This window comes from Benincasa hispida, chromosome 7 (genome assembly GCF_027475165.1).
Source record: "Benincasa hispida cultivar pf3 chromosome 7, pf3_genome.v1.1, whole genome shotgun sequence".
Taxonomy (NCBI): Eukaryota; Viridiplantae; Streptophyta; class Magnoliopsida; order Cucurbitales; family Cucurbitaceae; genus Benincasa; species Benincasa hispida.
In genome coordinates, this window is record NC_143484.1 from 6,804,326 (window position 1) to 6,824,963 (window position 20,638).

Here is a 20,638-nt window from a genome sequence, read left to right on the forward strand (position 1 = left end):
TTTGAAATTTTGGTACAGGTAGCCTGATTTTGGAGAAAATTTCAAAAGATATAAGATTTGGTATAAAATTTAAAAAATTAGTTAAATCTCAGTGCCAATCCTATGAGACAATCAATAAGATAAAACAATCATTTTTTAAATCTAAATCTTGATAATCGATCTTGATTAAGAAGTACCGAAAAAAACTATTATAACCAACTTTATAAAAAGATGTTAGTTTTGAAAAATAGAAACATTGGAAGGTTATTTCTATTATTTTGACTTTCAAAAAATGGATAGGAGACGGCTAGAAAGCGGTTCGGAGGTTCGGTCTAAACCTGGAGTACCGGTTTGGTTCTGAATCAGTTGGATTCTCATCCGCCAATGGTATATTTCAGGTTTAGGGTTTTGTAGGTTAAAGGTCTCTCACTCTGAATTGCAGTTTTTGGAATTTCTTCGTTGTGCTGTGGAAGGGGGAATCTCAGAAGCCATATAGAGAGAGATGTTGGACATCAATTTGTTCAGGGAAGAGAAGGGCAACAATCCTGAAATCATCCGTGAGTCTCAACGCCGCCGATTTGCCAACGTTGAACTCGTTGATGAAGTCATTAAGCTTGATAAGGAATGGCGTCAACGTAATTCTCCAATCTTTCATCCTCTATTTCATTTCTATCGTTTTTGTTGATTTTTTTTCTTACTTTTTTGGAATTGGAATTTGTCTAGGCCAATTTGAGCTTGAGAATCTCAGAAAGGAGTTTAACAAGATCAACAAGCAAATTGCCCAGCTTAGAATAGTAAATCATCTATCTATCTATCTTTCTTCTTCCATGTTGTTTGTGCTTTCTCTTCTGCATTATCAGATTACATATCTTCACTGTATTGATTGCGAGAAAATTGGTTTAGGAACTTGTGTTAATTTCATAGTCTATGCAACTGTTAGTCTCCGATTTCGAGGTTGGATTTTTGTGTTGTAAGACATCCTATACAGTATACGTATGAACTGGATAGTGGAATGTGAAAATTTGTTTTTACGGATGGTGGAGGCCAGTGGAGGTCGAAGAGAGGTTCTGAGGAAGAATTTGGCAATTGTTTGCTTGTAGGAGAGGAAACTGGCGCTCTCAAATCGGTCAGGGTTATCTTACATTTTTTGGTAGTTGATGTTGTTATTTGCACTGTATTTTGCTTGGTATTGCTGTTAGAACTCTATATTTATTTAGAAGTTGAATATTTCTAGCACAGTGAGTGCCGTCTCCTGTTTCTGGTTCACGGTGGGGTTTTTCTGAGTGCAGGAACAATGCTTAGATACCTAACTTATGTCTTGTGAAATTTTTGGTTTTGGTTCAATATCCATGCTTCCTGTTGTTTACTTCGTAAAATTTGGGAATGAAGGCTGGTGAGGATGCATCTGAGAAGATTAAAGACACTGAAGAAAATAAAAAATTGTCTGCTGAGAAGGATGTCGAAGCTAAGGATGTGTTAAAAAAGTTGAACTCCAAATTGGAAATAATTGGAAACCTTGTGCACGATTCTGTTCCTGTCAGCAATGATGAGGTATGATGGTATCACTGCATTTGTTTTATTCTTGGTAATGCTTTACTTTCTTAACAATGAAAGCAACTTTTTGTAGGCTAATAATGTTGTTATCAGATCATGGGGTGAGAAATTAGTGAAACCAAAATTGAAGAATCATGTTGATCTTGTTGAGCTTCTTGAAATTGCGGATACCAAAAAAGGTAACAAATTATGGAAAATCTTATTTCTGTCGATTGAGCCGTGCACAAATTTCTTATTGTTGAAAGTAGGGTTTTTTCCCTAGGGGTATTATTGTAATTTTCTTCTACCCTAGGGCTCTCTACTATCTATTTATTTACCCTGTTCTCTTGTATTCAGTGTATCAATTAAAATAATGAGAAAAATGTCTGTATCGTGGTTTTTCTCCCTGTTCTAGGGTTTCCACGTAAATTGTGTGTTGGTCTCTCTTTTCTTATATTTCATCATGGTATCAGAGTATGGCGACGAAATCCTAGCCGTCATTGACGAGAACCAACCACAGACATCTTCTACAGACGAAGCTCCAATCATGGATCTGAAAGCTGTTATCCAAGAAGCTGTAAAAGAATACCTCCAATTTGCCCTACCGCAACTTCTTCCAGCCACCATAGCCGCCGTCCAGCCACCGCAGGGGGCACCATCGACGTCGATCGAGGGTTCCTTCGAAGGACAGAATCGTGAGATCGGGCCACAACAACCCTCGTTCGCACCGACCATGCCACACGAGTCGCCGACCATTCCTTTCTCTGCCCAGCCGCGACCGCTTTAGGAGTTGACCCGAGGAGAGGAACCGACGCAGCCGATCGCATCTGCCTTTGTCCAACTGCGTTTTTCCCAGGAACGGATCCGAGCTGTCGACTTGACGCCACCGCAGCCTTTCCAAGCGCCGCAGCCTCTGATCGTGTTCTCTCTAGTTGACACCCCGATTCCAGCATACCCAGCTGGTTCCTCTCACAACCAGTCGCTGGTCGAAGGCTCTTTTCTAGCCGCACCAAATCATGGTGGTTCGGCCCAATACCCTGACGATGTTCGATGCAGATTGGCCTATCTTCAAATGCAGATTTCAGATTTGGAAAGGCCTTTGGCCCAAACCCTCAATCAGTCACCACAGAGAATGGGAAATACTGCAGGATTTCTGGTAGGAGAAAAACTGAATGGGGAGAAGTATTTCTCCTGGTCCCAGTTGATTAGAATGACCTTAGAAGGAGGGCACAAATTCGGGTATCTGACAGGAGAAATTTCGAAACCTATCCCAGGCGATCCTCAAGAAAGAATCTGGAAAGGGGAGGATTCTTTATTACGGTCTGTCCTCATCAATAGTATGGAGCCACAGATTGGCCGACCCTTACTATATGCAACAATTGCTAAAGATATCTGGGAGGCAGCCAGGGATTTGTACTCAAAGCGACAGAACGCATCTTGGTTGTCCACGTTACACAAATAGGTCCATGAGTGCAAACAAGGGACCATGGATGTTATTTCTTATTTTAATAAATTATTAGTGTATTGGCAAGAGATGGACCTTTGTCGAGAGGTTGTCTGGAACTGCGCACAAGATGGGGCCCAGTACTTGAAACTTGAAGAGGCAGATCGGTTGTATGTGTTTTTGGCTGGATTGAACCCAAAATTTGACAATATTCGGAGTTGCATATTGGGTCAACGACCTACTCCTTCTCTCAGAGAGGTTTGTTTAGAGGTTCGACTGGAAGAGGATTGGTCACATGCTATGAACAATCCTGTGGTTGTTTCCACTGATGCATCAACCTTTGTTACAAAGGCTTCCAGTGCCAACAGTGATAAAAAGCCCACACCTGTTTGTGAGCATTGTAAGAAGCCGTGGCATACGAAGGACCAATGTTGGAAGCTGCACAGCAGGGCCCCAAACAGTAGGTGACGACAGTCACATGATAAATCAAACTCTGGGCGTGCACTCGTAAGTGACTTGGTTAATGAGAATACACAACATCGGCCCTCAGCCGATAATAAGACCAATTTGAGTGCTGTTGGGGTGAGTGCCATTGCACAATCAGGTACATTTCCATCTTTTGGCCTTATTAGCATTAATAGCAAGAAACCCTGGATTGTAGATTCAGGGGCCACAGATCATCTCACCAGTTCTTCAAAATTGTTTGTTTCATGCTGTCCAAGTGCGGGAAATGAGCGTATTAGAATTGCAGACGGGTCTTTTGCCCCGGTTGCAGGGAAATGACCTTTTGATGGTTTAGTACTACGTGATACACTTCATGTGCCTAAAATCTCATATAATCTTTTATCGATCAGTAACAAGAGATTTGAATTGTAAGGCCATTTTCTCACCAGATTCTGTTGTGTTTCAGGATCAGAAGTCGGGGATGACGATTGGCACTGCTCGGCACGATAGGGGACTCTACTTCCTTTATGACGATGCTTCTTCTAGGGAGGATCATAGAACTGGTTTTATATCTTTAAATTTTTCTACTTTCGAAAATGACTTTATGTTATGGCATTATCGTTTAGGACATCCAAACTTTCAATATATGAAATATTTGTTTCCGCATTTATTTCGCAATATTAATATAGCGTCTCTAAATTGTGATGTATGTATTCGTGCCAAATAAAGTCGTATTACTTTTCGTTCTCAACCTTATAAGCCGTCCAGTCCTTTCTCCCTCATTCATAGTGACGTCTGGGGACCCTCACCTACTACTACCTCCACTGGTAAACGTTGGTTCGTCACCTTCATAGATGGACCACACACGCCTCACTTGGGTGTTCTTACTTGCTGATAAGTTTGAGGTGTCTTCCATCTTTCAGCAATTTTATACCATGGTTGAAACCCAGTTCCATGCAAAGATTGGGATTCTGAGGAGTGATAATGGACGAGAGTTCTTTAACACCTCTTTCCATGACTTTCTTGTGTCTAAGGGGATTGTCCCCCAGAGCTTGTGTGCTTATACTCCCCAACAAAATGGAGTAGCTGAGCGTAAAAATCGTCATTTGGTGGAAGTTGCCCGGTCCTTAATGTTGTCTGCCACTCTTTCGTCCTATCTGTGGGGAGATGCCATTCTTACTGCTGCTCACCTCATTAATCGCATGCCCTCTCGTGTCTTTGTCTTTCATAATCCCTCGAACCTATTCAAAGAATCCTTTCCAACTACTTGCCTGATTTCTGATGTACCCCTCCATGTCTTTGGCTGTATCGCGTTTGTCCACTCCCATAGCCCAAATCGCACAAAATTCACCCCTCGTGCTCAGAAATGTGTTTTTGTTGGGTACCCTCTCCACTAAAGTGGGTATAAATGCTATCATCTGTTCTCTCGTAAGTATTTTGTCTCCATGGACATTACTTTCATTGAAGATCAACTCTTCTTCCCTGTTAGTCATCTTCAGGGGGAGAGCTTGAGTGAAGAGCCTAACTGGTCCTCCTATGATATCCCTTTAGGGGAATCCGCCCCGATTCCTTCTTCTAGTTTTGAAAAAGCCTGTCCTGTCCTCCCTACCAACCAGATTCCATGGATAACCTACTATAGGAAGAATCTTAGAAAGGAAGGGACACCACCTGTTGAACAGTCGGCTCCGGTCCATGAATCAGACCTTGCATCTAGTCCAGGTACGTGTATTCCTGATACTAATGATGTTGATATATGTATGGAGACTGACAAGTGCAGGGAAGATAAGGATGAAGGAGGTGGCAATACTGAAAATGTGACAGATGAGGAGACAGCTAAGAATGATAGTAGTAAAGGAAAAATGCCAGTTTTTGATAAGGAAGTGGAAGATACTACTGAAATCCTTGATATACAGATGACTGATCATGTTGAGAAACCTAGAGAGTTGGAAAATCATGATGCCTCTCTCGATCTTCCAATAGCACTGAGGAAAGGTACTCGTTCAAGCGCAAAGTACTCTATGCACAACTACATGACATATAGCAATCTGTCTCCCGAATTTAAAGCTCTCACTACCAGCTTGGACACTATCATGGTCCCAAGTAGTATTCGTGAAGCAATGGAGAGTTTTGAATGGGAAACGGCTGTTATGGAAGAAATGAGGGCTCTTGAGAAAAATGGGACGTGGGAACAGGTGCCTTTACCTGAAGGGCACAAGACAGTTGGATGCAAATAGGTGTTTAGCGTTAAATGCAAATCAGATGGGACAATTGACCGATATAAGGCCAGACTAGTTGCTAAAGGTTTCATCCAGACCTACGGAGTTGATTACTCTGAAACATTCTCTCCCGTGGCCAAGCTCAACACTATTCGGGTTTTGTTGTCGATTGCTGTAAAGAAAGATTGGCGACTTCACCAGTTAGATGTTAAAAATGCATTCCTGAATGGAGAACTTGAAGAGAAAGTCTATATGAGCCCTCCTCCTGGATTCGAGAGTCAGTTCAAGCACAGGGTTTGTAGACTGAGTCATTATATGGACTGAAACAGTCTCCAAGGGCTTGGTTTGATAGGTTCATCACATTTGTTAAAGCACAGGAATACAAACAAGGGCACTCAGATCATACACTGTTTACGAAAAGGTCCGACTTCGGGAAGATTGCAGTCCTCATAGTGTATGTTGATGATATTGTTCTGTCTGGTGATGATGAGGGTGAAATTACAAGGCTCAAAACAAGATGGCCAGAGAATTTGAGATTAAAGACCTTGGTAAGCTGAGATACTTCCTTGGAATGGAAGTGGCTCGATCAAGAGAAGGTATTTCAGTATCGCAACGGAAATATACACTGGATTTACTGAAAGAAAGAGGCATGACTGGGTGTAAACCCGTTGACACACCCGTGGAGTATAATGCAAAACTTGGTGTTATAAACAACAAAGTTCCTCTTAACAAGGAAAGATATCAGAGGTTGGTTGGAAAGTTGATCTACTTGTCCCATACAAGACCAGATATTTCATATGCAGTAAGTGTGGTAAGCCAATTTATGCAAGCTCCCTATGAGGAGCATATGACTGCAGTTGAGCGTATTCTTTGGTACTTAAAGGGGACTCCTGGTAAGGGTCTGATGTTCAGGAAGTCTGAAAAAAGGACTATTGAAGCATTTATCGATTCTAATTGGGTAGGCTCTGTCGTTGATAGAAAGTCAACCTCTGGGTATTGCACCTTTGTCTGGGGTAACCTTGTCACCTGGCGAAGTAAGAAACAGGGAGTGGTGGCTAGGAGTAGCGTTGAAGTTGAGTACAGGGCGATGAGCTTAGGGATATGTGACGAAATCTGATTGAAGAAGGTGCTATTTGATCTTTACCAAGATAGTGAGCTTCCAATGAAGTTGTTTTGTGATAATAAAGTAACAATAAGCATCGCAAATAATCCAATCTAGCATGACAGAACCAAACATGTAGAGATCGACAAACACTTCATTAAAGAAAGACTGGATAATGGGAGCGTTTGCATCCCTTATATTCCCTCAAGTCAACAAGTGGCAGATGTTCTCACCAAGGGGTTACTTAGACCAAATTTTGACTACTGTATTAGCAAGTTGGGTCTTATTGATATTTATGCACCAACTTTAGGGGAGTGTTGAAAGTAGGGTTTTTTCCCTAGGGGTATTATTGTAATTGTCTTCTACCCTAGGGCTATCTACTGTCTATTTATTTACCCTGTTCTCTTGTATTTAGTGTATCAATTAAAATAATAAGAAAAAGGTCTGTATCGTGGTTTTTCTCTCTGTTCTAGGGTTTCCCGTAAACTGTGTGTGGGTCTCTCTTTTCTTATATTTCATCATTTATCATAGCTTCTTAAAAACTTCCCAATTCAAGTTTTTCCTGTGTTTTCCCGCTAAGATTGTCACTGAGCTATTGAAGAGAAACTCACAATCCCATCCTGAATCCAACTCTTCACCCTCCCCTGTTTGCTTCTTGTCTCCCTTGACGTCTTGTTCCCCACATCCTTCCTTAAAGCCAGAGAATAATTCAAAGGGACCCTTCAGTAATAATCCAATTCCTAACTGATGAGTCGGAGCCAGAGGAAGGAAGAAGCCTAGAAATCTCGTTCCGGCTTGAAAATTCGTGACCTTGTTCCCTTCAAATGATCCAAAGAAACTATAGTGAAGCAACCTCCCGTGTTCAAGAGGAATTAAAGAAGATAATTGCATAATCTAACGTTCTTCTTGGCCAAAAACCCTGAGGGCTGCCTAAGCTCGTCACTGCAACCAAACAATCTCTTATCCACGCTGAAGTACCTAGTTTCAGAACTTACCAGTTACCCACCTTTGGATCCCTGTGTTCCTCTATGACTACTCTTCTTCCATTCCCACTCTTTTGGAGTGGAAAGACCATTCCACTGAAACCTTTCCCATTCTACTCTTACATTTAGAGCAAGGAGATAAAAACTAAGCAATGTGATGAATGAGCATCCAGCTTTAGTGAATCATAAGAACTTTAGGATTCTACATGAAGATAAGGCTATTGTGGTTGTTGATTATTAGAACTTTAGGACATTAGTGAATCATAAGGGACAACTGAACTTTCAGTGACATTTCCCTCTTCTAATAGTTTAAAAGATACAGTTTTTATGCTCTAAGTTGGTGTAAACTTTACTCTGTTAAAAAATTATAGATTGAATGGATCGAATAATGTTTTAGTCAATAGAAAGGGTTTTATGTATCTTCCTTCAGCTCTGGATGTTCTCCGCTATATATTTCATCTCATCAAATGAAATTCCCAAATTTCACATTTGTCACTGCATTGGAATCCATCCAGTTTAGGCCTTCTATATTCCCATTAAAAATTTAATATAGATACAGAAAATCAGGGTCTTATGCTAATTCAAACTTTATGGAAATATGTAGGTTCTGAAATAGCAGGAGGTAGAGGCTACTATCTAAAAGGAGTTGGTGTGCGTTTGAACCAAGCTTTGATAAATTATGGCCTTGACTTTTTGGAGCAAAGGGGTTACACAGCACTGCAGACTCCTTTCTTCATGAGAAAAGATATCATGGCTAAATGTGCTCAATTGGCACAATTTGATGAAGAGCTTTATAAGGTCTGTTGTTATTACTATTTCAACAGGATTTTTAGGAATTTAAATCCCAATGGATCCGAAATGATCATTCCTTCTTGAAATAAAACGATATTGATTTCAAATATTGTTTGATATCTATCTATCTATCTATATATATATATTGAATTTTTCAGGATTTTAATTCATATACTAGCTAGGATTTTTCTTCCTTCATTTCCAGTAATCATTTGAACAATTCTATCCAAATTTATTTCAATTTCTTTTCATTCCTAACAAAATAAATTAAAGATAATTTATGGTTTTTCAAATCACGTGATATAAAATCCCTTTTTATACCTGTTTGATCCCAAACAAATCTTGATGATTTTCTTTATGTGGAAATTAAATTTTTATTTGTAGTCTTACATTTCAGAACAAGGATCTCATTCCATTAGTAAAACAGTTTTTTGCTGTGTTTGGGCTGTTGTGGAAGCATGCCAAAATATGATCATGAAATCATTGATGTTCATTAGGTTACTGGCGAGGGCGATGATAAATATCTAATTGCCACAGCTGAACAACCACTTTGTTCATATCATCTTGAAGATTGGATTCATCCTTCCCAGTTGCCTTTAAGGTTTCTGCATCTTACTAAAAAACCCTGTCCACTCTCCAGCACCCTATGAAAGCATTTTGTTTTAGTTCACTATTATTAATGCACTATACAGGTATGCTGGATATTCGTCTTGCTTCCGTAAAGAAGCGGGTTCTCATGGCCGAGATACCCTTGGAATCTTCCGAGTCCACCAATTCGAGAAAGTAGAGCAATTCTGTATCACCAGCCCAAATGGCAATGATTCGTGGGACATGCACGAAGAGATGATTAAAAATTCTGAGGACTTCTACAAGACGGTAGCTTCTATACCTTGTATTCGTGATTTCTCTGTTAAACAATTGTGATTCCAAATTAGCAATCTGATATTTAGGCAATTTTATGAAACATGGCTGGAGAGGAAAAGTGTTATTTTTAGAGGGGCTGTCTTGTTTCCAGTCTCTTTATTTTAATCTTGGTCTTTAGGATTTTTCTTTTCTATATCTAAAAATATTTTCAATTAGTTCTTGTTCTTTGGTTGGATCCTTTTTCCTTTTGTATTTTTAGCTTTGGTTTCGATTTGGTGCTTATCTATTAGCTCTTGGAATCCTTTCTTCTTTTAACATGGACTCTTCATTCTTGAGAATTGGTATTTAGGCTGTCTCTTTTTGTATCCCCTTTTGTTTTCTGAATTCCATCATTTTCTTCTCGGTGGAAACTTGGTTTTCTATTAAGAAGCAAGTCAGTGGTAGTAATTTGTCTGATGTGGTAGTAATTTGTCTGATGTGAGATTTTGTGTTCTGACAGTTAAATATTCCATACCAAGTTGTGGCCATAGTTTCTGGTGCATTAAATGATGCAGCTGCCAAGAAATATGACTTAGAAGCATGGTTTCCTGCATCTCAGACTTACAGGGAGTTGGTATCCTGTTCTAATTGCACTGACTATCAGTCCAGGAGGTTAGAGATCCGATATGGTCAGAAAAAGGTAAGTCTCTTCATGACTTCTTAATTATTGGAGAATATGATTTGCATAAAGATTGTTGAACCTGGTGGTGCTAACGTACGTTTTAACAGGTTTCTAATATGGAGCGATTGATTCTTATGACTTAATTTATGTCTATTATTCTGGCATTCTTGTAACTTCAAATGTTATTGGGTTAAATTATAAGCTTGGTCCTGAATTTTCCAGGTTGTGTTTAATCGTTTGTATTTTATACCTCTATAAATTTAATGCTTATGCCACACAGTATCTAAACCTGATTTAAGTTTGATTCTCATGCCACAAAATATCTAAACCACCTCGAATTCAACTCCGCATCGAACACTTAACAATACCGAACACTTTAAAAATACTGTCAATGTGTTTAAGTACTTAATTGATAGTGTTAACAACAGAGACCATTAGACCCAAAATTGAAATTTGATTAAATTTGATTGGTTGAGTGAACTATTAGAAATTTTTTCAAGTTCAAGGATTAGATGGGCAACCTTGAAAGTTGGAAGGATTTATGATATAAACTCTGTATAGTATGCGGCATTAAATAGACACAACCTTGCAAGTTTAGGGGTTATTATAAATTTTTGAAGTATATAGGACTAAATAAACACTGCTTTTATGATAAAACTTTCCTTTTTCATTCACAGTGTTTAACTGCTATATTTTTTCAATTATGCAACTGCAGAGCAACGAGCAGACTAAGCAATATGTGCATTTGCTGAATTCTACTCTCACAGCAACAGAAAGGACTCTTTGCTGCATTCTTGAGAACTACCAGAAAGAAGATGGGGTTGAAGTACCTGAAGTTCTACAACCATATTTGGGTGGAAAGACTTTTCTACCCTTCAAAGCAAAACCGACGGCGAGCGATGCCAAAGGGAAGAAATCGAAGGCCTAATTGTATACTTTTCTTTTCTCTCCCTTTGATTTATAAATCTTCTGATTCAAGGAAAAAGGAAATTGGCCACAGTATTGTGTTGGAACTTCAAACTATCTTTTTTGGTGGGTATCGAATTATCTTAAAACACTAGAACACATGGCTGTTTCCATTGATTCATCTTTTGAAACCTACTTTTGTTTTATCATTTGTAATACACTCTACAAAACTGTTATAGATTAAACTTTCATATCTGGGTTTGTTTTCTTTTACTTTTACCATTTAGAAAAGTTTGAGCATCATCTTTGAGATTGATATGACTAGGTTTAGAGTATGCTTGGATTCTAAACTAATTTTATTGGGGTTTTGCAGGGCTAGCAATCGGTTTCAGTCTTGTCAAGCAAGCCCAAAGCTCACTCCAATTATGAAATTCTTGGACCACTCCCACATGGTCTGGAAATTCCTATTTAGAAAATTCAGATTAGGTTTGAGACATTGCTAGTGAATGCTTGTTGGCATAATATAGCTATCACTTTAATAATAGTTAGACGTGTGAACCACGAGAACGTAAAAGTGGTGGTCACATTATGTCGACTGGCTTCAATAGATTTTTCGGGAAATTGAAGTTGGAAAGAGTAGAAAAGATTAGTTTATGCAAAACAATTTCTTCTATTTTGCTTTAACAATTTGGAGTTTGTGTTCTTTGGCCAATGTTATTGAGATTTTACAGACCTGCTTTCGTATCAAATAAAATTTTTGATATGATCGATCGAGTAGCATTTTTGCATCATCTATTTCAATTGGTTTATTTGAAAAGTTTGATTTTGATCGAATTTTTCAAAAGAATAATTGAGCATCATCATCAAATTTTGATTTAGTTCTTATTGTTGTGTTGAATTGATGTTGTATCTCATCTTTTTCTGTATCTCTTCTGTACAGAAGGTGAGCTCACGTGGTTAAAAATAACACATGGTATGGGTGTGGCAGGAGAGAAAAATCTTGGTTGTAGAAAATTAGAAAGATTTATGGAATTCGGCTGCTATGGAACTGATATTTTATAAATGTCTTAAAATTTACTAATATTTTATAATTAAAATTTAACTGCGTTTTGGGGTATTTTTAACATTTTGATATTCTCTCTTTATCTTTGAATTTTGTAATAAATATACATTTCTAAAAATATATCATTTTCAGATAATTTTTTTTTACCCATAGGGACTGTTTGGGATTATGTTGGTATATCCTCACATCCTATATCATAGTCTAATTATATAATTACTTAAACTTTGATTTTTTTTTTTTCATGAGTATACTAATGAACTATTATTTATGCAAAAAGTTTGATTCAATTTACGTTTTTAACCTTCTTTATCATTCATAATTTTTTTTCATAAAAAATATATGAATTACAAAAAAGAAAGAAAGAAAGAAAGAGAGTTTCATGCATTATAAACTCCTTGGTTGTTTCCTTTTCAAAACCTACAAAAGTAGAGAATCAATCGAAAGTTAATTGAAAATTTGGATCAAAGGACTTGTGGATCAAGGGACTTTGCTAGTTGAAATCAAAGCTTGATCATGAAACTCAAGTGGTTTGTTGATATCTAAACTTGGAATTTTGATTTCTTTGTTTGGTTAGGAAATCGTGAAGTATGCAGTGGCAGATCCAAGAATATATGTCACAGGGAGTACAATTAAAATAAAGTTAAATGTCATTTATTGTTTGTCTTTATGTTCTCTAAACTTTAAATGTGTATAATAGATCCCTACGCTTTCTTATTTGCAATAGAGACACATTAAAAAATATCTTTACAAAAATCTTTAATTTGTTTTAAATAAATGTTTTGTTATACATAAAGTTTTAGTTTGGTGTAGGATAAGTTTTCAACTTTTTTAATGTCTTTTAAAATTCACATATATATTAGATACAATAAACTTTCATATTCAATTAGAGATAAAATAAATTTTCTCTCATATAACAATGAAATTTTTAAAAAATATATATGTCAAACATATTGGATACAAAATTGAATTCTTATTAATCTATTGGACATTGTTAAAGTCGAAAGTTTTAATGGATATAAAATTTAAAGTTCAAATATCTATAAAAAAAATTATTTAAACTATAGAGAACTATTTGATACAAATTTAAAAATTGAAAGACAAAACTTTAAAATTTTCTTTTCTTTTAACAATAAGTGGGGATTAAACTTATATTGTTGTCTTCATATAAGTCTAATTTTAAATATATTGATATATTAAGTTAGTACTATTCAGGGGTCTTTTTAAATATAAAAAATATTTAAAAATATTTACATTTTATAGCAAAAAGTTCCAAAACTACATAACACTTTAACTTTTTGCTATAAAGTGTAAATATTTATATGTATTCCAAATTTATAAAATTATGAGTAATTGTTCTAAATTACAAAACTGTTAAAAATATTTTTGAATATAGTAAATTATCATTATCTATCACCATATATTTGTAAATAACTCACTCATTTTTCTATATTTGAAAACAACTCTAAAACTATCCCCTCAAGTATATAAATAAATAATAAAAAAAATTAAAATCGATTATTTTAAAAATAGAATGAAGCTTTTCTCAATTAAATTATGTAAAATATTAGATACTAAATTCTAGACAATATATACCCGAAAGTAAAAAGTAAAAATTAAAAAGTAAGGAAAAAAAAGAAAAAAGAAAAAGAACAATGCTTTGGGGCTTGCACGAAGCTGCCTCAATTTGTGCACTCATAGACTAGAGAAGCAATCAATGAAATTTGAACTATTTACTATTTTCAAATAGTTTAATATAAATAGACGTCATTTAATTCGGAGTAGGAAAAAAAATAATAGAAAAAACGAACTGAAGTTGAACAAGTTCGAACGCGGGTCACGTGCAGTCACACATTAAACATAAAAAGTGATATGACTTTCATTATATATATTATATGTGATTACTCATATTTAATATTAAAAATACAAAAATCGATAATTTGAGTGAGGACACATACCTCCTTCTGCCCCTATGTGGATCCGTCGTTGAAAGTGTGACATCTATGAGAAAAAAGGAAGGTTACCTCGTCGGTGTTGGTTTTGATTCAAAGTAAGTGGTTCCATGGCGATGGATTTAGAACCATTCATTTTTTTGTTACATAACTAGTTCTCGACTTAGTGTCGATAGGGTGATTTATTACATTACCATTTATGTTGATATTTGCTATGGTCGTGTTATGTGCATTGAAGCTTAGAGCATTTGTATCAAACTTTGTCTAACCGAATTTTCTTTTTATATCAAACTTTTGGCATTCGTAATTATATTAGAGCATTTCATATTAGTTAGGTTACCATTCAACGTGGTCTTAAATTAAAGTCTCGATCTAAAAATCTAGAACAAGATTTAAAGTACTAGGATGTCTTTTTAATTCATAGATAAGAAAAATTAAAGGTTAAAAGACTTTTTTTATCACTACTTTGAGGTTTGTTCAATTTTAATTCATATACTTTCAAATGTCTGAATTTGGTTTTTGTACTTTTAATAAATCTAAAATCTAGTAATTCAAAGTTAATTTTTATCGAAATTGATTAAATAATAGTAATAATACAATTTTTATGTAAGAAAAATATGAAAATAGTAATAATTAATAATGGTTCACCTTTTTTTTTGAAAAATCAACAACAAACAAGTAAAAAAAAAAAACTAAATTTTAGGTAAAAAATTGGAACATTTGAAAATGTAGAACTAAAATTAAACAAATTTCAAAATAAAAGGACCAAAATCGTATTTAATAGTCAATAATATAATGGTAAAGATCAAGAAAATTCAACTTCAAATGAATTTGCCCATATATTTAACTTACACCAACATTTTTTAACTAGAAGAGAAGCTGAAATGTTTTCTCTCTTTGTAATGAAGTGATTATTCTAAAATCTTATATGTACATGGTATATTTCTTGTCCTAAAACTTGTGTTTAATCAAAATATCATTTGAATGAGAGTTGTAGATGATGTGTTCGGACAAGAAATTCAATTCATTAGTGACAATTTGGATTTGGGTGAAGGCATACAAAAGCTAAGGTTAATGAATTCGATACCTGATGGCCCTGGCATTCCTTAGGAAAATTTCGGAAGTGTCACCCAATATAGGATAGGATTGCTCCAAGCTAAGCACGCTTAACTTTGGAGTTCTTATGATTGAGCGATCGAAAAGAAAGGTGCACTTTATTGGTATAGGTAGTAACTTTCAATTGTTTTAAGCTTTTCTTAACCATACTTTTATGTCTTCAGGATTCCTCTCATTCAGATGTGATATCGGTTCATTCATGTACCCCTCTTGAACTCGGGTCGTTACAGATTTGTTCGAGGGTGAGAACAAGTGCTGCACAATCGCTTGGAGACTCTTACGAAGGTGCGATTGTCTTCCTCTCTCAATGTATTCGTAAATGAGAAACATGCAACATTTATGTATTCATAAACTCTCCATATATTCCATATTTCACGAGAATGAACCCCTAATTGGTTTTTAGAAAGATCTAAAGACAATAGATTGGTTAAACGATGTATTATTGAAGGGATCATCCAATCGAAGTTCTACTAACAAGTTACTCAAATTTCCTATTTCTAGGATAAATGAATGAAAATGAAGGAACAAATGAGCACAAACAACTTACAACTCAACTTTGGCATCTCTTTTGGTTGGGATTAAAAAACCAAATAATGAACAATCTTGTAGCTCGCGAAATACAGTATTTTTTTTAAAGAAATATTCTTATAAATAAATATTAAATCTTATTAAGAGTCTCATTAACTACGTTCAAATATTCATACTTGAAAAATTCAAACAAATCTATTTTGGTCTTTCGTTCAATTAAATTCCCTTCCTTAATTTTCTATCAGCCAATAATAAAGAGACAAAAATATATGAAAAATATCGACTTATGCTACTAAAAAAAATAATCTAGACTTTTCTAGAATTTGAGTTTAGGAGGGATACACGAGTGAAATGAGATCACATCTGAATGAGACATATCCTAAGGATATGAAAGTATATGGTTAAGAAAGCCTGCTTAGCTTGGAGTTATTCGATGTTGGGTCATCTCTTGGAAATTTTCCTAAGAAACATGTGAGTAAGGATAAAACATGCTGAAAGGATTCATGTTGGTCTATGAAGGCAGTCTTAACTCTTAGAGGCAGTTTAAGGCAAGCAAGAATGACGTTGTTAGGTAGTAGGGGATGCAGAGAAATGTTGGGACCATTAAATGTCGAATCCGATTTCCGAATCCTAGACTTGGACGTGAAAGGATTTGAATTTGGTTTTAGTTGATGGTATAATATTCATTTTTAACAGAATGACCAAGACTCAAAAGTAAGGCTGATTAAAAAATACACACACACATCATAAACAGTGAAGAGGATGGAAGAGAACATAACCTGAGATTCAATTTTCTCATAATGTACCTTTCACATTTGACCAACTCCAACTCTACTCTTTGAGATGTGAAATCAAATGCATTATCATTTGGGGATCGTGCGTGATCATGATGCCTACCAATTTTGGGAGAATGCAAGCTTATTAGCAAGTGTGGAAGCCATTTTGAAGGTCTGTCCACAATTTGTCGTTGGAGGATGAAATCTGATGCACTGCTTGGTATAAATCTTTTCTCCTCCTCCTTCTAGAAATTTGTGATACTATTTTTGTCGGGAACCTTGTTAATATTATATTTTTCATTTTTATCACGAACTAGAAAGGAGAACAAATTTACTCATGCTATTACAACTTTGTTATCCTATCTTGTTCATTCTATGATATGAAAATAGGTCTTTCTCGATCATATCCTTCCCCTCATTCTTGATGAGGAGGCGAAGAGGTAGATGATTTGGTTGTTTAAATTTTCGTTTCTCTACAAAAAAAAAAAAAAATTCTTGTAACATACATATATATTCAAATTACTAAATCAGTAGATCAGTTTATTTAAAAGAAAAAACTAAGATTCAATATCCTTGTAATATATGTATTTATTTTAAATTACTAAATTAGTAGAAATAACTTAAGCTTTAATTTTATTTAAAAGAAAAAAAACGTAAGATTCAATATCCGTGTAACATATGTATTCAAATTATTAAGGTCTTGTTTGGTAACCATTTGATTATTGGTTTTTCATTTTTGAAAATTAAGCCTATAATTTCTATCCATTGGTTTCCAATTTTTGTTGCCTAGTGCCTATGTTGTAGGACTGTTTTCAAAACCAAGCCAAATTTTAAAAACTAAAAAAATGGTTGTTTTTGTTTTTGAAATTTGGCTAATAACTTAACTATTTTACTTAAAAAAAGATGTAACAAATCGAGAGAAAATAAGCCTAATTTTCTAAAACAAAAAACAAATATGAAATGGTTACCAAATGGAGCCTCGATTTTTGGTTTTTGTTTGTGAAAATTAAGCCTATAGACACTACACCACTTTTAAATTTCTTCATTTGTTATCTATTTTTTTACCAATGGTTTAAAAAACTAAGCCAAATTTTGAAAAGTATAAAAAAGTAGTTTTTAAAAGCTTGTTTTTGTTTTTGGAATATGACTGAGAGTTAAACCATTGTATTTAACGAAGATGCAAATCATTGTAAGAAATAGAGAGAAAAAAGATTTGATTTCCAAAATGAAAAACAAAAAAACGAAATGGTTATCAAACGGTTAACGAGAATGGGGAGGAAATAGGACGAGGATGCCACATCATCTGAATGTGTGGTTGAGATTAAAGGGCCCATCAAGGCCAAAAGAGTAACTCTATGTAGTTAACGAGATCGACGTCTATAGGGAAAAGGAGGCAACCTCTGGTGGCACGTCTTCAGTTTAGAAGAGGCCGAGAACAAAGGTTGCAAGTGCAGGACTTGCCTCTCGCCCAGTGATTTCCACCTCCATTGAAGGCGAGGAGGTGGCGAAGGAGAGGAAGATTTTTAGAGAACGATTTCTCTGGCAGTTCAAGTATTCTCCCGCCATTGATCACAACCATCATAGAGCATTACCATTGGGAACGTGCCTACCAACAGTTCTCTGGTAAGGGAGCTTTACTTAGGGATGGTGTATGAGCAGAACTTCTCCATGGTTCGAGGTGAAAAGGTTGGTTTCTCTACCAAGGAGATTAACTCGCTTTATTGGCTGCCTACTAAAGGACTTGAGGGCAGCTATACGATGATATATGCTCCTTTTAGGAGCAGATGGAGGAGGCCTTACGGATGGTGGCTGTGAGGGGAGCTTAATGGAATATATCACTTACAATATGCTTAGGTGATATCAGAAAAAACCTGGCCATATGGCTCTGGTTCATTAAGCACAAGATCATGCCAACATCCCACGACTCTACTATCTCATTAGAGAGAGTCATGATCCTTTATTGCATCAGGAAGTCCTTGCCCATTGATATAGGCAGCATTATCAGGCAAGAACTTGTGGAATGCAGGCCCTAGACTAGAGGATGGTTGTTGTTCTTCATTATCCCTCATTGCCAAGTTATGTGCTAGAGCAAGGGTCTAAAATTGATTTTTTGTATACAACACCCAATCCGATCATCATTCTTCTTAACTGGTTACCATTGGTTTCATTGTTTGCATTGTTAAAAGAATTTGAATTTCATCTAGTCTCGTGGGATACGATACTTGGAATACTCCCAAGTTTATTACTTATTAATAGTGTATGCTTCACTAAGACCACATCAAATTACAATTTTATAATCCATATACATCCCATCGATCAGCTCCCCAAAGTTAACACCAATGGAGTTGACATTTAACAAACGGAAACTATTAAGGATCTAAGCACTCTAATTACATCAATTTTAAAAGAAAAACATGCATGTTCAAGGAAAAAACCAGAAATAGGATTTATTGTATACAATATTTGTAGATTCCACCAATTTGCTTGGTTCTTCTCTGATTTCTTCTTCAAACTTAGTAGTAGACCACCAAAGTCTTCTCTACTATCCTCAAGGCTTAGATTTAGTTGTGGAACTCAAATTGAGAGGGAATTGGTGTGGGTTTTGAGAGTTGGAGAGTAGAAAACAATTTCAGAATTTTTCACCTTTTCTTTCTCAATTTTGCATGTCCGATTTTTAGCAAATAACTAGGTATTTATTCAAATTAGTCATGTAATATAAAGAAGTGGAAAGCTTGACACTTAAACATCCACTAATTAAGTGGAATAGGTGTTAGAAAAATGGAAAAATGGGAAAACCCACTTTCATTTTTCAAATTTAATTTTCTTTTTAATTTAATTTATTTTTCAAATAAAGTAAAATAAAATAAAAATAAAATTAATTTATGAATTTGAATTTTTAAATTCAAATTTATTTAAAATATTTTATTTTAAATAAATAAATAATTAAATAAATTTAATCAATTAATTTAATATAAAAAAAATTAATAAAAACACCTAATCCATACATGAATTACTATTCATGTACATGATATTTAAATCCCTCTATTACTCCTCAACAAAATGGAGTTGTTGAACGGAAGAATTAGATTCTTCAAGAGATGGCCAAAGTCATGCTCCATGCTAAAAATTTGTCTTTCCTCTTCTGGGTTGAAGCTTTGAATGCTGTATGTCACATCCACAATTGAGTAGCTCTGCATCCAGGTTTCTTCAGCATGAATTATGAAATATGGAGGGGGGGAAACCTAATGCCAAATATTTTCATATATTCGATAGCAAGTGTTATATCTTGGTTGACAGAGACACAAGGAGAAAATGGGATTCCAAATCCGACAACGACATATTTTTGGGTTATTCCACAAATAATAGGGCCTAATGCGTGTACAAAAAATGTATACGATGTGTCATGGAATCTATACATGTTGTAATTGATGAAGTTGTGAATCATTCTAATATTGTCTCTGAGGAAGAAGAAAATAGCATGTTACCTGTTGACAGTTCAAATGTCCAAGACAAAGTTATCTGATAAGTGCACTGAATGCCAAAATGAGAATAGTGAGGATATAATTGAAGAACATGTAAGTTAGTAAGAAGCAACTCTCAAGCAGGGTTCGTAAACATCATCTTGCCTCTAACATTACCAGAAGTTTAGAAGAAAGGATCTCCACTAAGAGAAAAGATAGATTCAACTATCTTGAGATGATAAGTAACATCTGTTTTTCTTCCCTATCGAGCCAAAGAATGTCAAGAAAGCTCTTGTTGATGAGTGTTGGGTGAATGCAATGCAGGCGGAGCTCGTTCAATTTGTGGGGAATGGTATCTAGACTCTTGTTCCTTGTCGAGAAAATGTGAATGTTATAGGGACAAAATGGATTTTTAGGAACAAATTTGATGAAAGTGGAAATGTAACCAAGAAAAAGCTCCTTTAGTTACTCAAGGGTATCCTCAGATTAAAGAAGTAGACTTCGATGAAACATTTTCTCCAGTGGCTCGATTCGGAGCTATCAGATTGATTTTGGGTATCTGTACTTACTGAAATTTAAATTATTTCATATGAAAATGAAAAGTGCCTTCTTAAATGGGTACTTGACTGAAGAAGTGTATATTGAGCAACTTAAGTGGTTTATTGATCTCTCTCACCTTAATCATGTGTACAAGCTCAAAAAGGCTCTTTATGGCTTTAAGCAGGCTCCTAGGGCCTGGTACGAATAGTTGACTCAGTTTCTTGTTGAAAATGGATATAGTAGATGAGAAGTTGATAAAACTCTATTTGTAAAAAAATATG

At 35.4% G+C, this 20,638-nt stretch overlaps 2 protein-coding genes across 3 annotated transcripts; both read left to right on the top strand.

Annotated features, from left to right (window-relative positions):
- The first annotated feature begins 228 nt into the window (after positions 1-228).
- On the top strand, positions 229-11,701 carry LOC120081759 (seryl-tRNA synthetase / serine-tRNA ligase). 2 transcript variants are annotated; one of them, XR_005482945.2, is made up of 10 exons: positions 229-614; positions 703-773; positions 1,369-1,530; positions 1,607-1,712; positions 8,306-8,499; positions 8,991-9,094; positions 9,186-9,369; positions 9,857-10,036; positions 10,734-11,050; positions 11,298-11,701. XR_005482945.2 is itself a non-coding variant. In XM_039036912.2 (10 exons), the coding sequence occupies exons 1-9, from the start codon at positions 482-484 to the stop codon at positions 10,944-10,946; spliced, it is 1,347 nt and encodes a 448-aa protein (XP_038892840.1). In that variant the 5' UTR covers positions 229-481; the 3' UTR covers positions 10,947-10,948; positions 11,298-11,701. The 2 variants fall into 2 exon arrangements, 1 of the variants encoding a protein (XP_038892840.1); XM_039036912.2 differs by having other exon boundaries at positions 10,734-10,948.
- On the top strand, positions 4,710-5,786 carry LOC150034882 (uncharacterized). The gene has a single exon (XM_090315319.1). The coding sequence runs from the start codon at positions 4,846-4,848 to the stop codon at positions 5,632-5,634; it is 789 nt and encodes a 262-aa protein (XP_090171445.1). The 5' UTR covers positions 4,710-4,845; the 3' UTR covers positions 5,635-5,786.
- Positions 11,702-20,638: the final 8,937 nt, after the last annotated feature.

What these genes read in the sequence shown, in the direction of transcription:
- LOC120081759 (XM_039036912.2), top strand. Translation starts at nt 482, where the DNA reads ATGTTGGACATCAATTTGTTCAGGGAAGAGAAGGGCAACAATCCTGAA. An exon ending in CTGAGGACTTCTACAAGACG is followed by an intron (nt 9,370 to 9,856) that starts GTAGCTTCTATA and finishes GTGTTCTGACAG; the next exon opens with TTAAATATTCCATACCAAGT. An exon ending in TCCGATATGGTCAGAAAAAG is followed by an intron (nt 10,037 to 10,733) that starts GTAAGTCTCTTC and finishes ATGCAACTGCAG; the next exon opens with AGCAACGAGCAGACTAAGCA.
- LOC150034882 (XM_090315319.1), top strand. Translation starts at nt 4,846, where the DNA reads ATGGACATTACTTTCATTGAAGATCAACTCTTCTTCCCTGTTAGTCAT.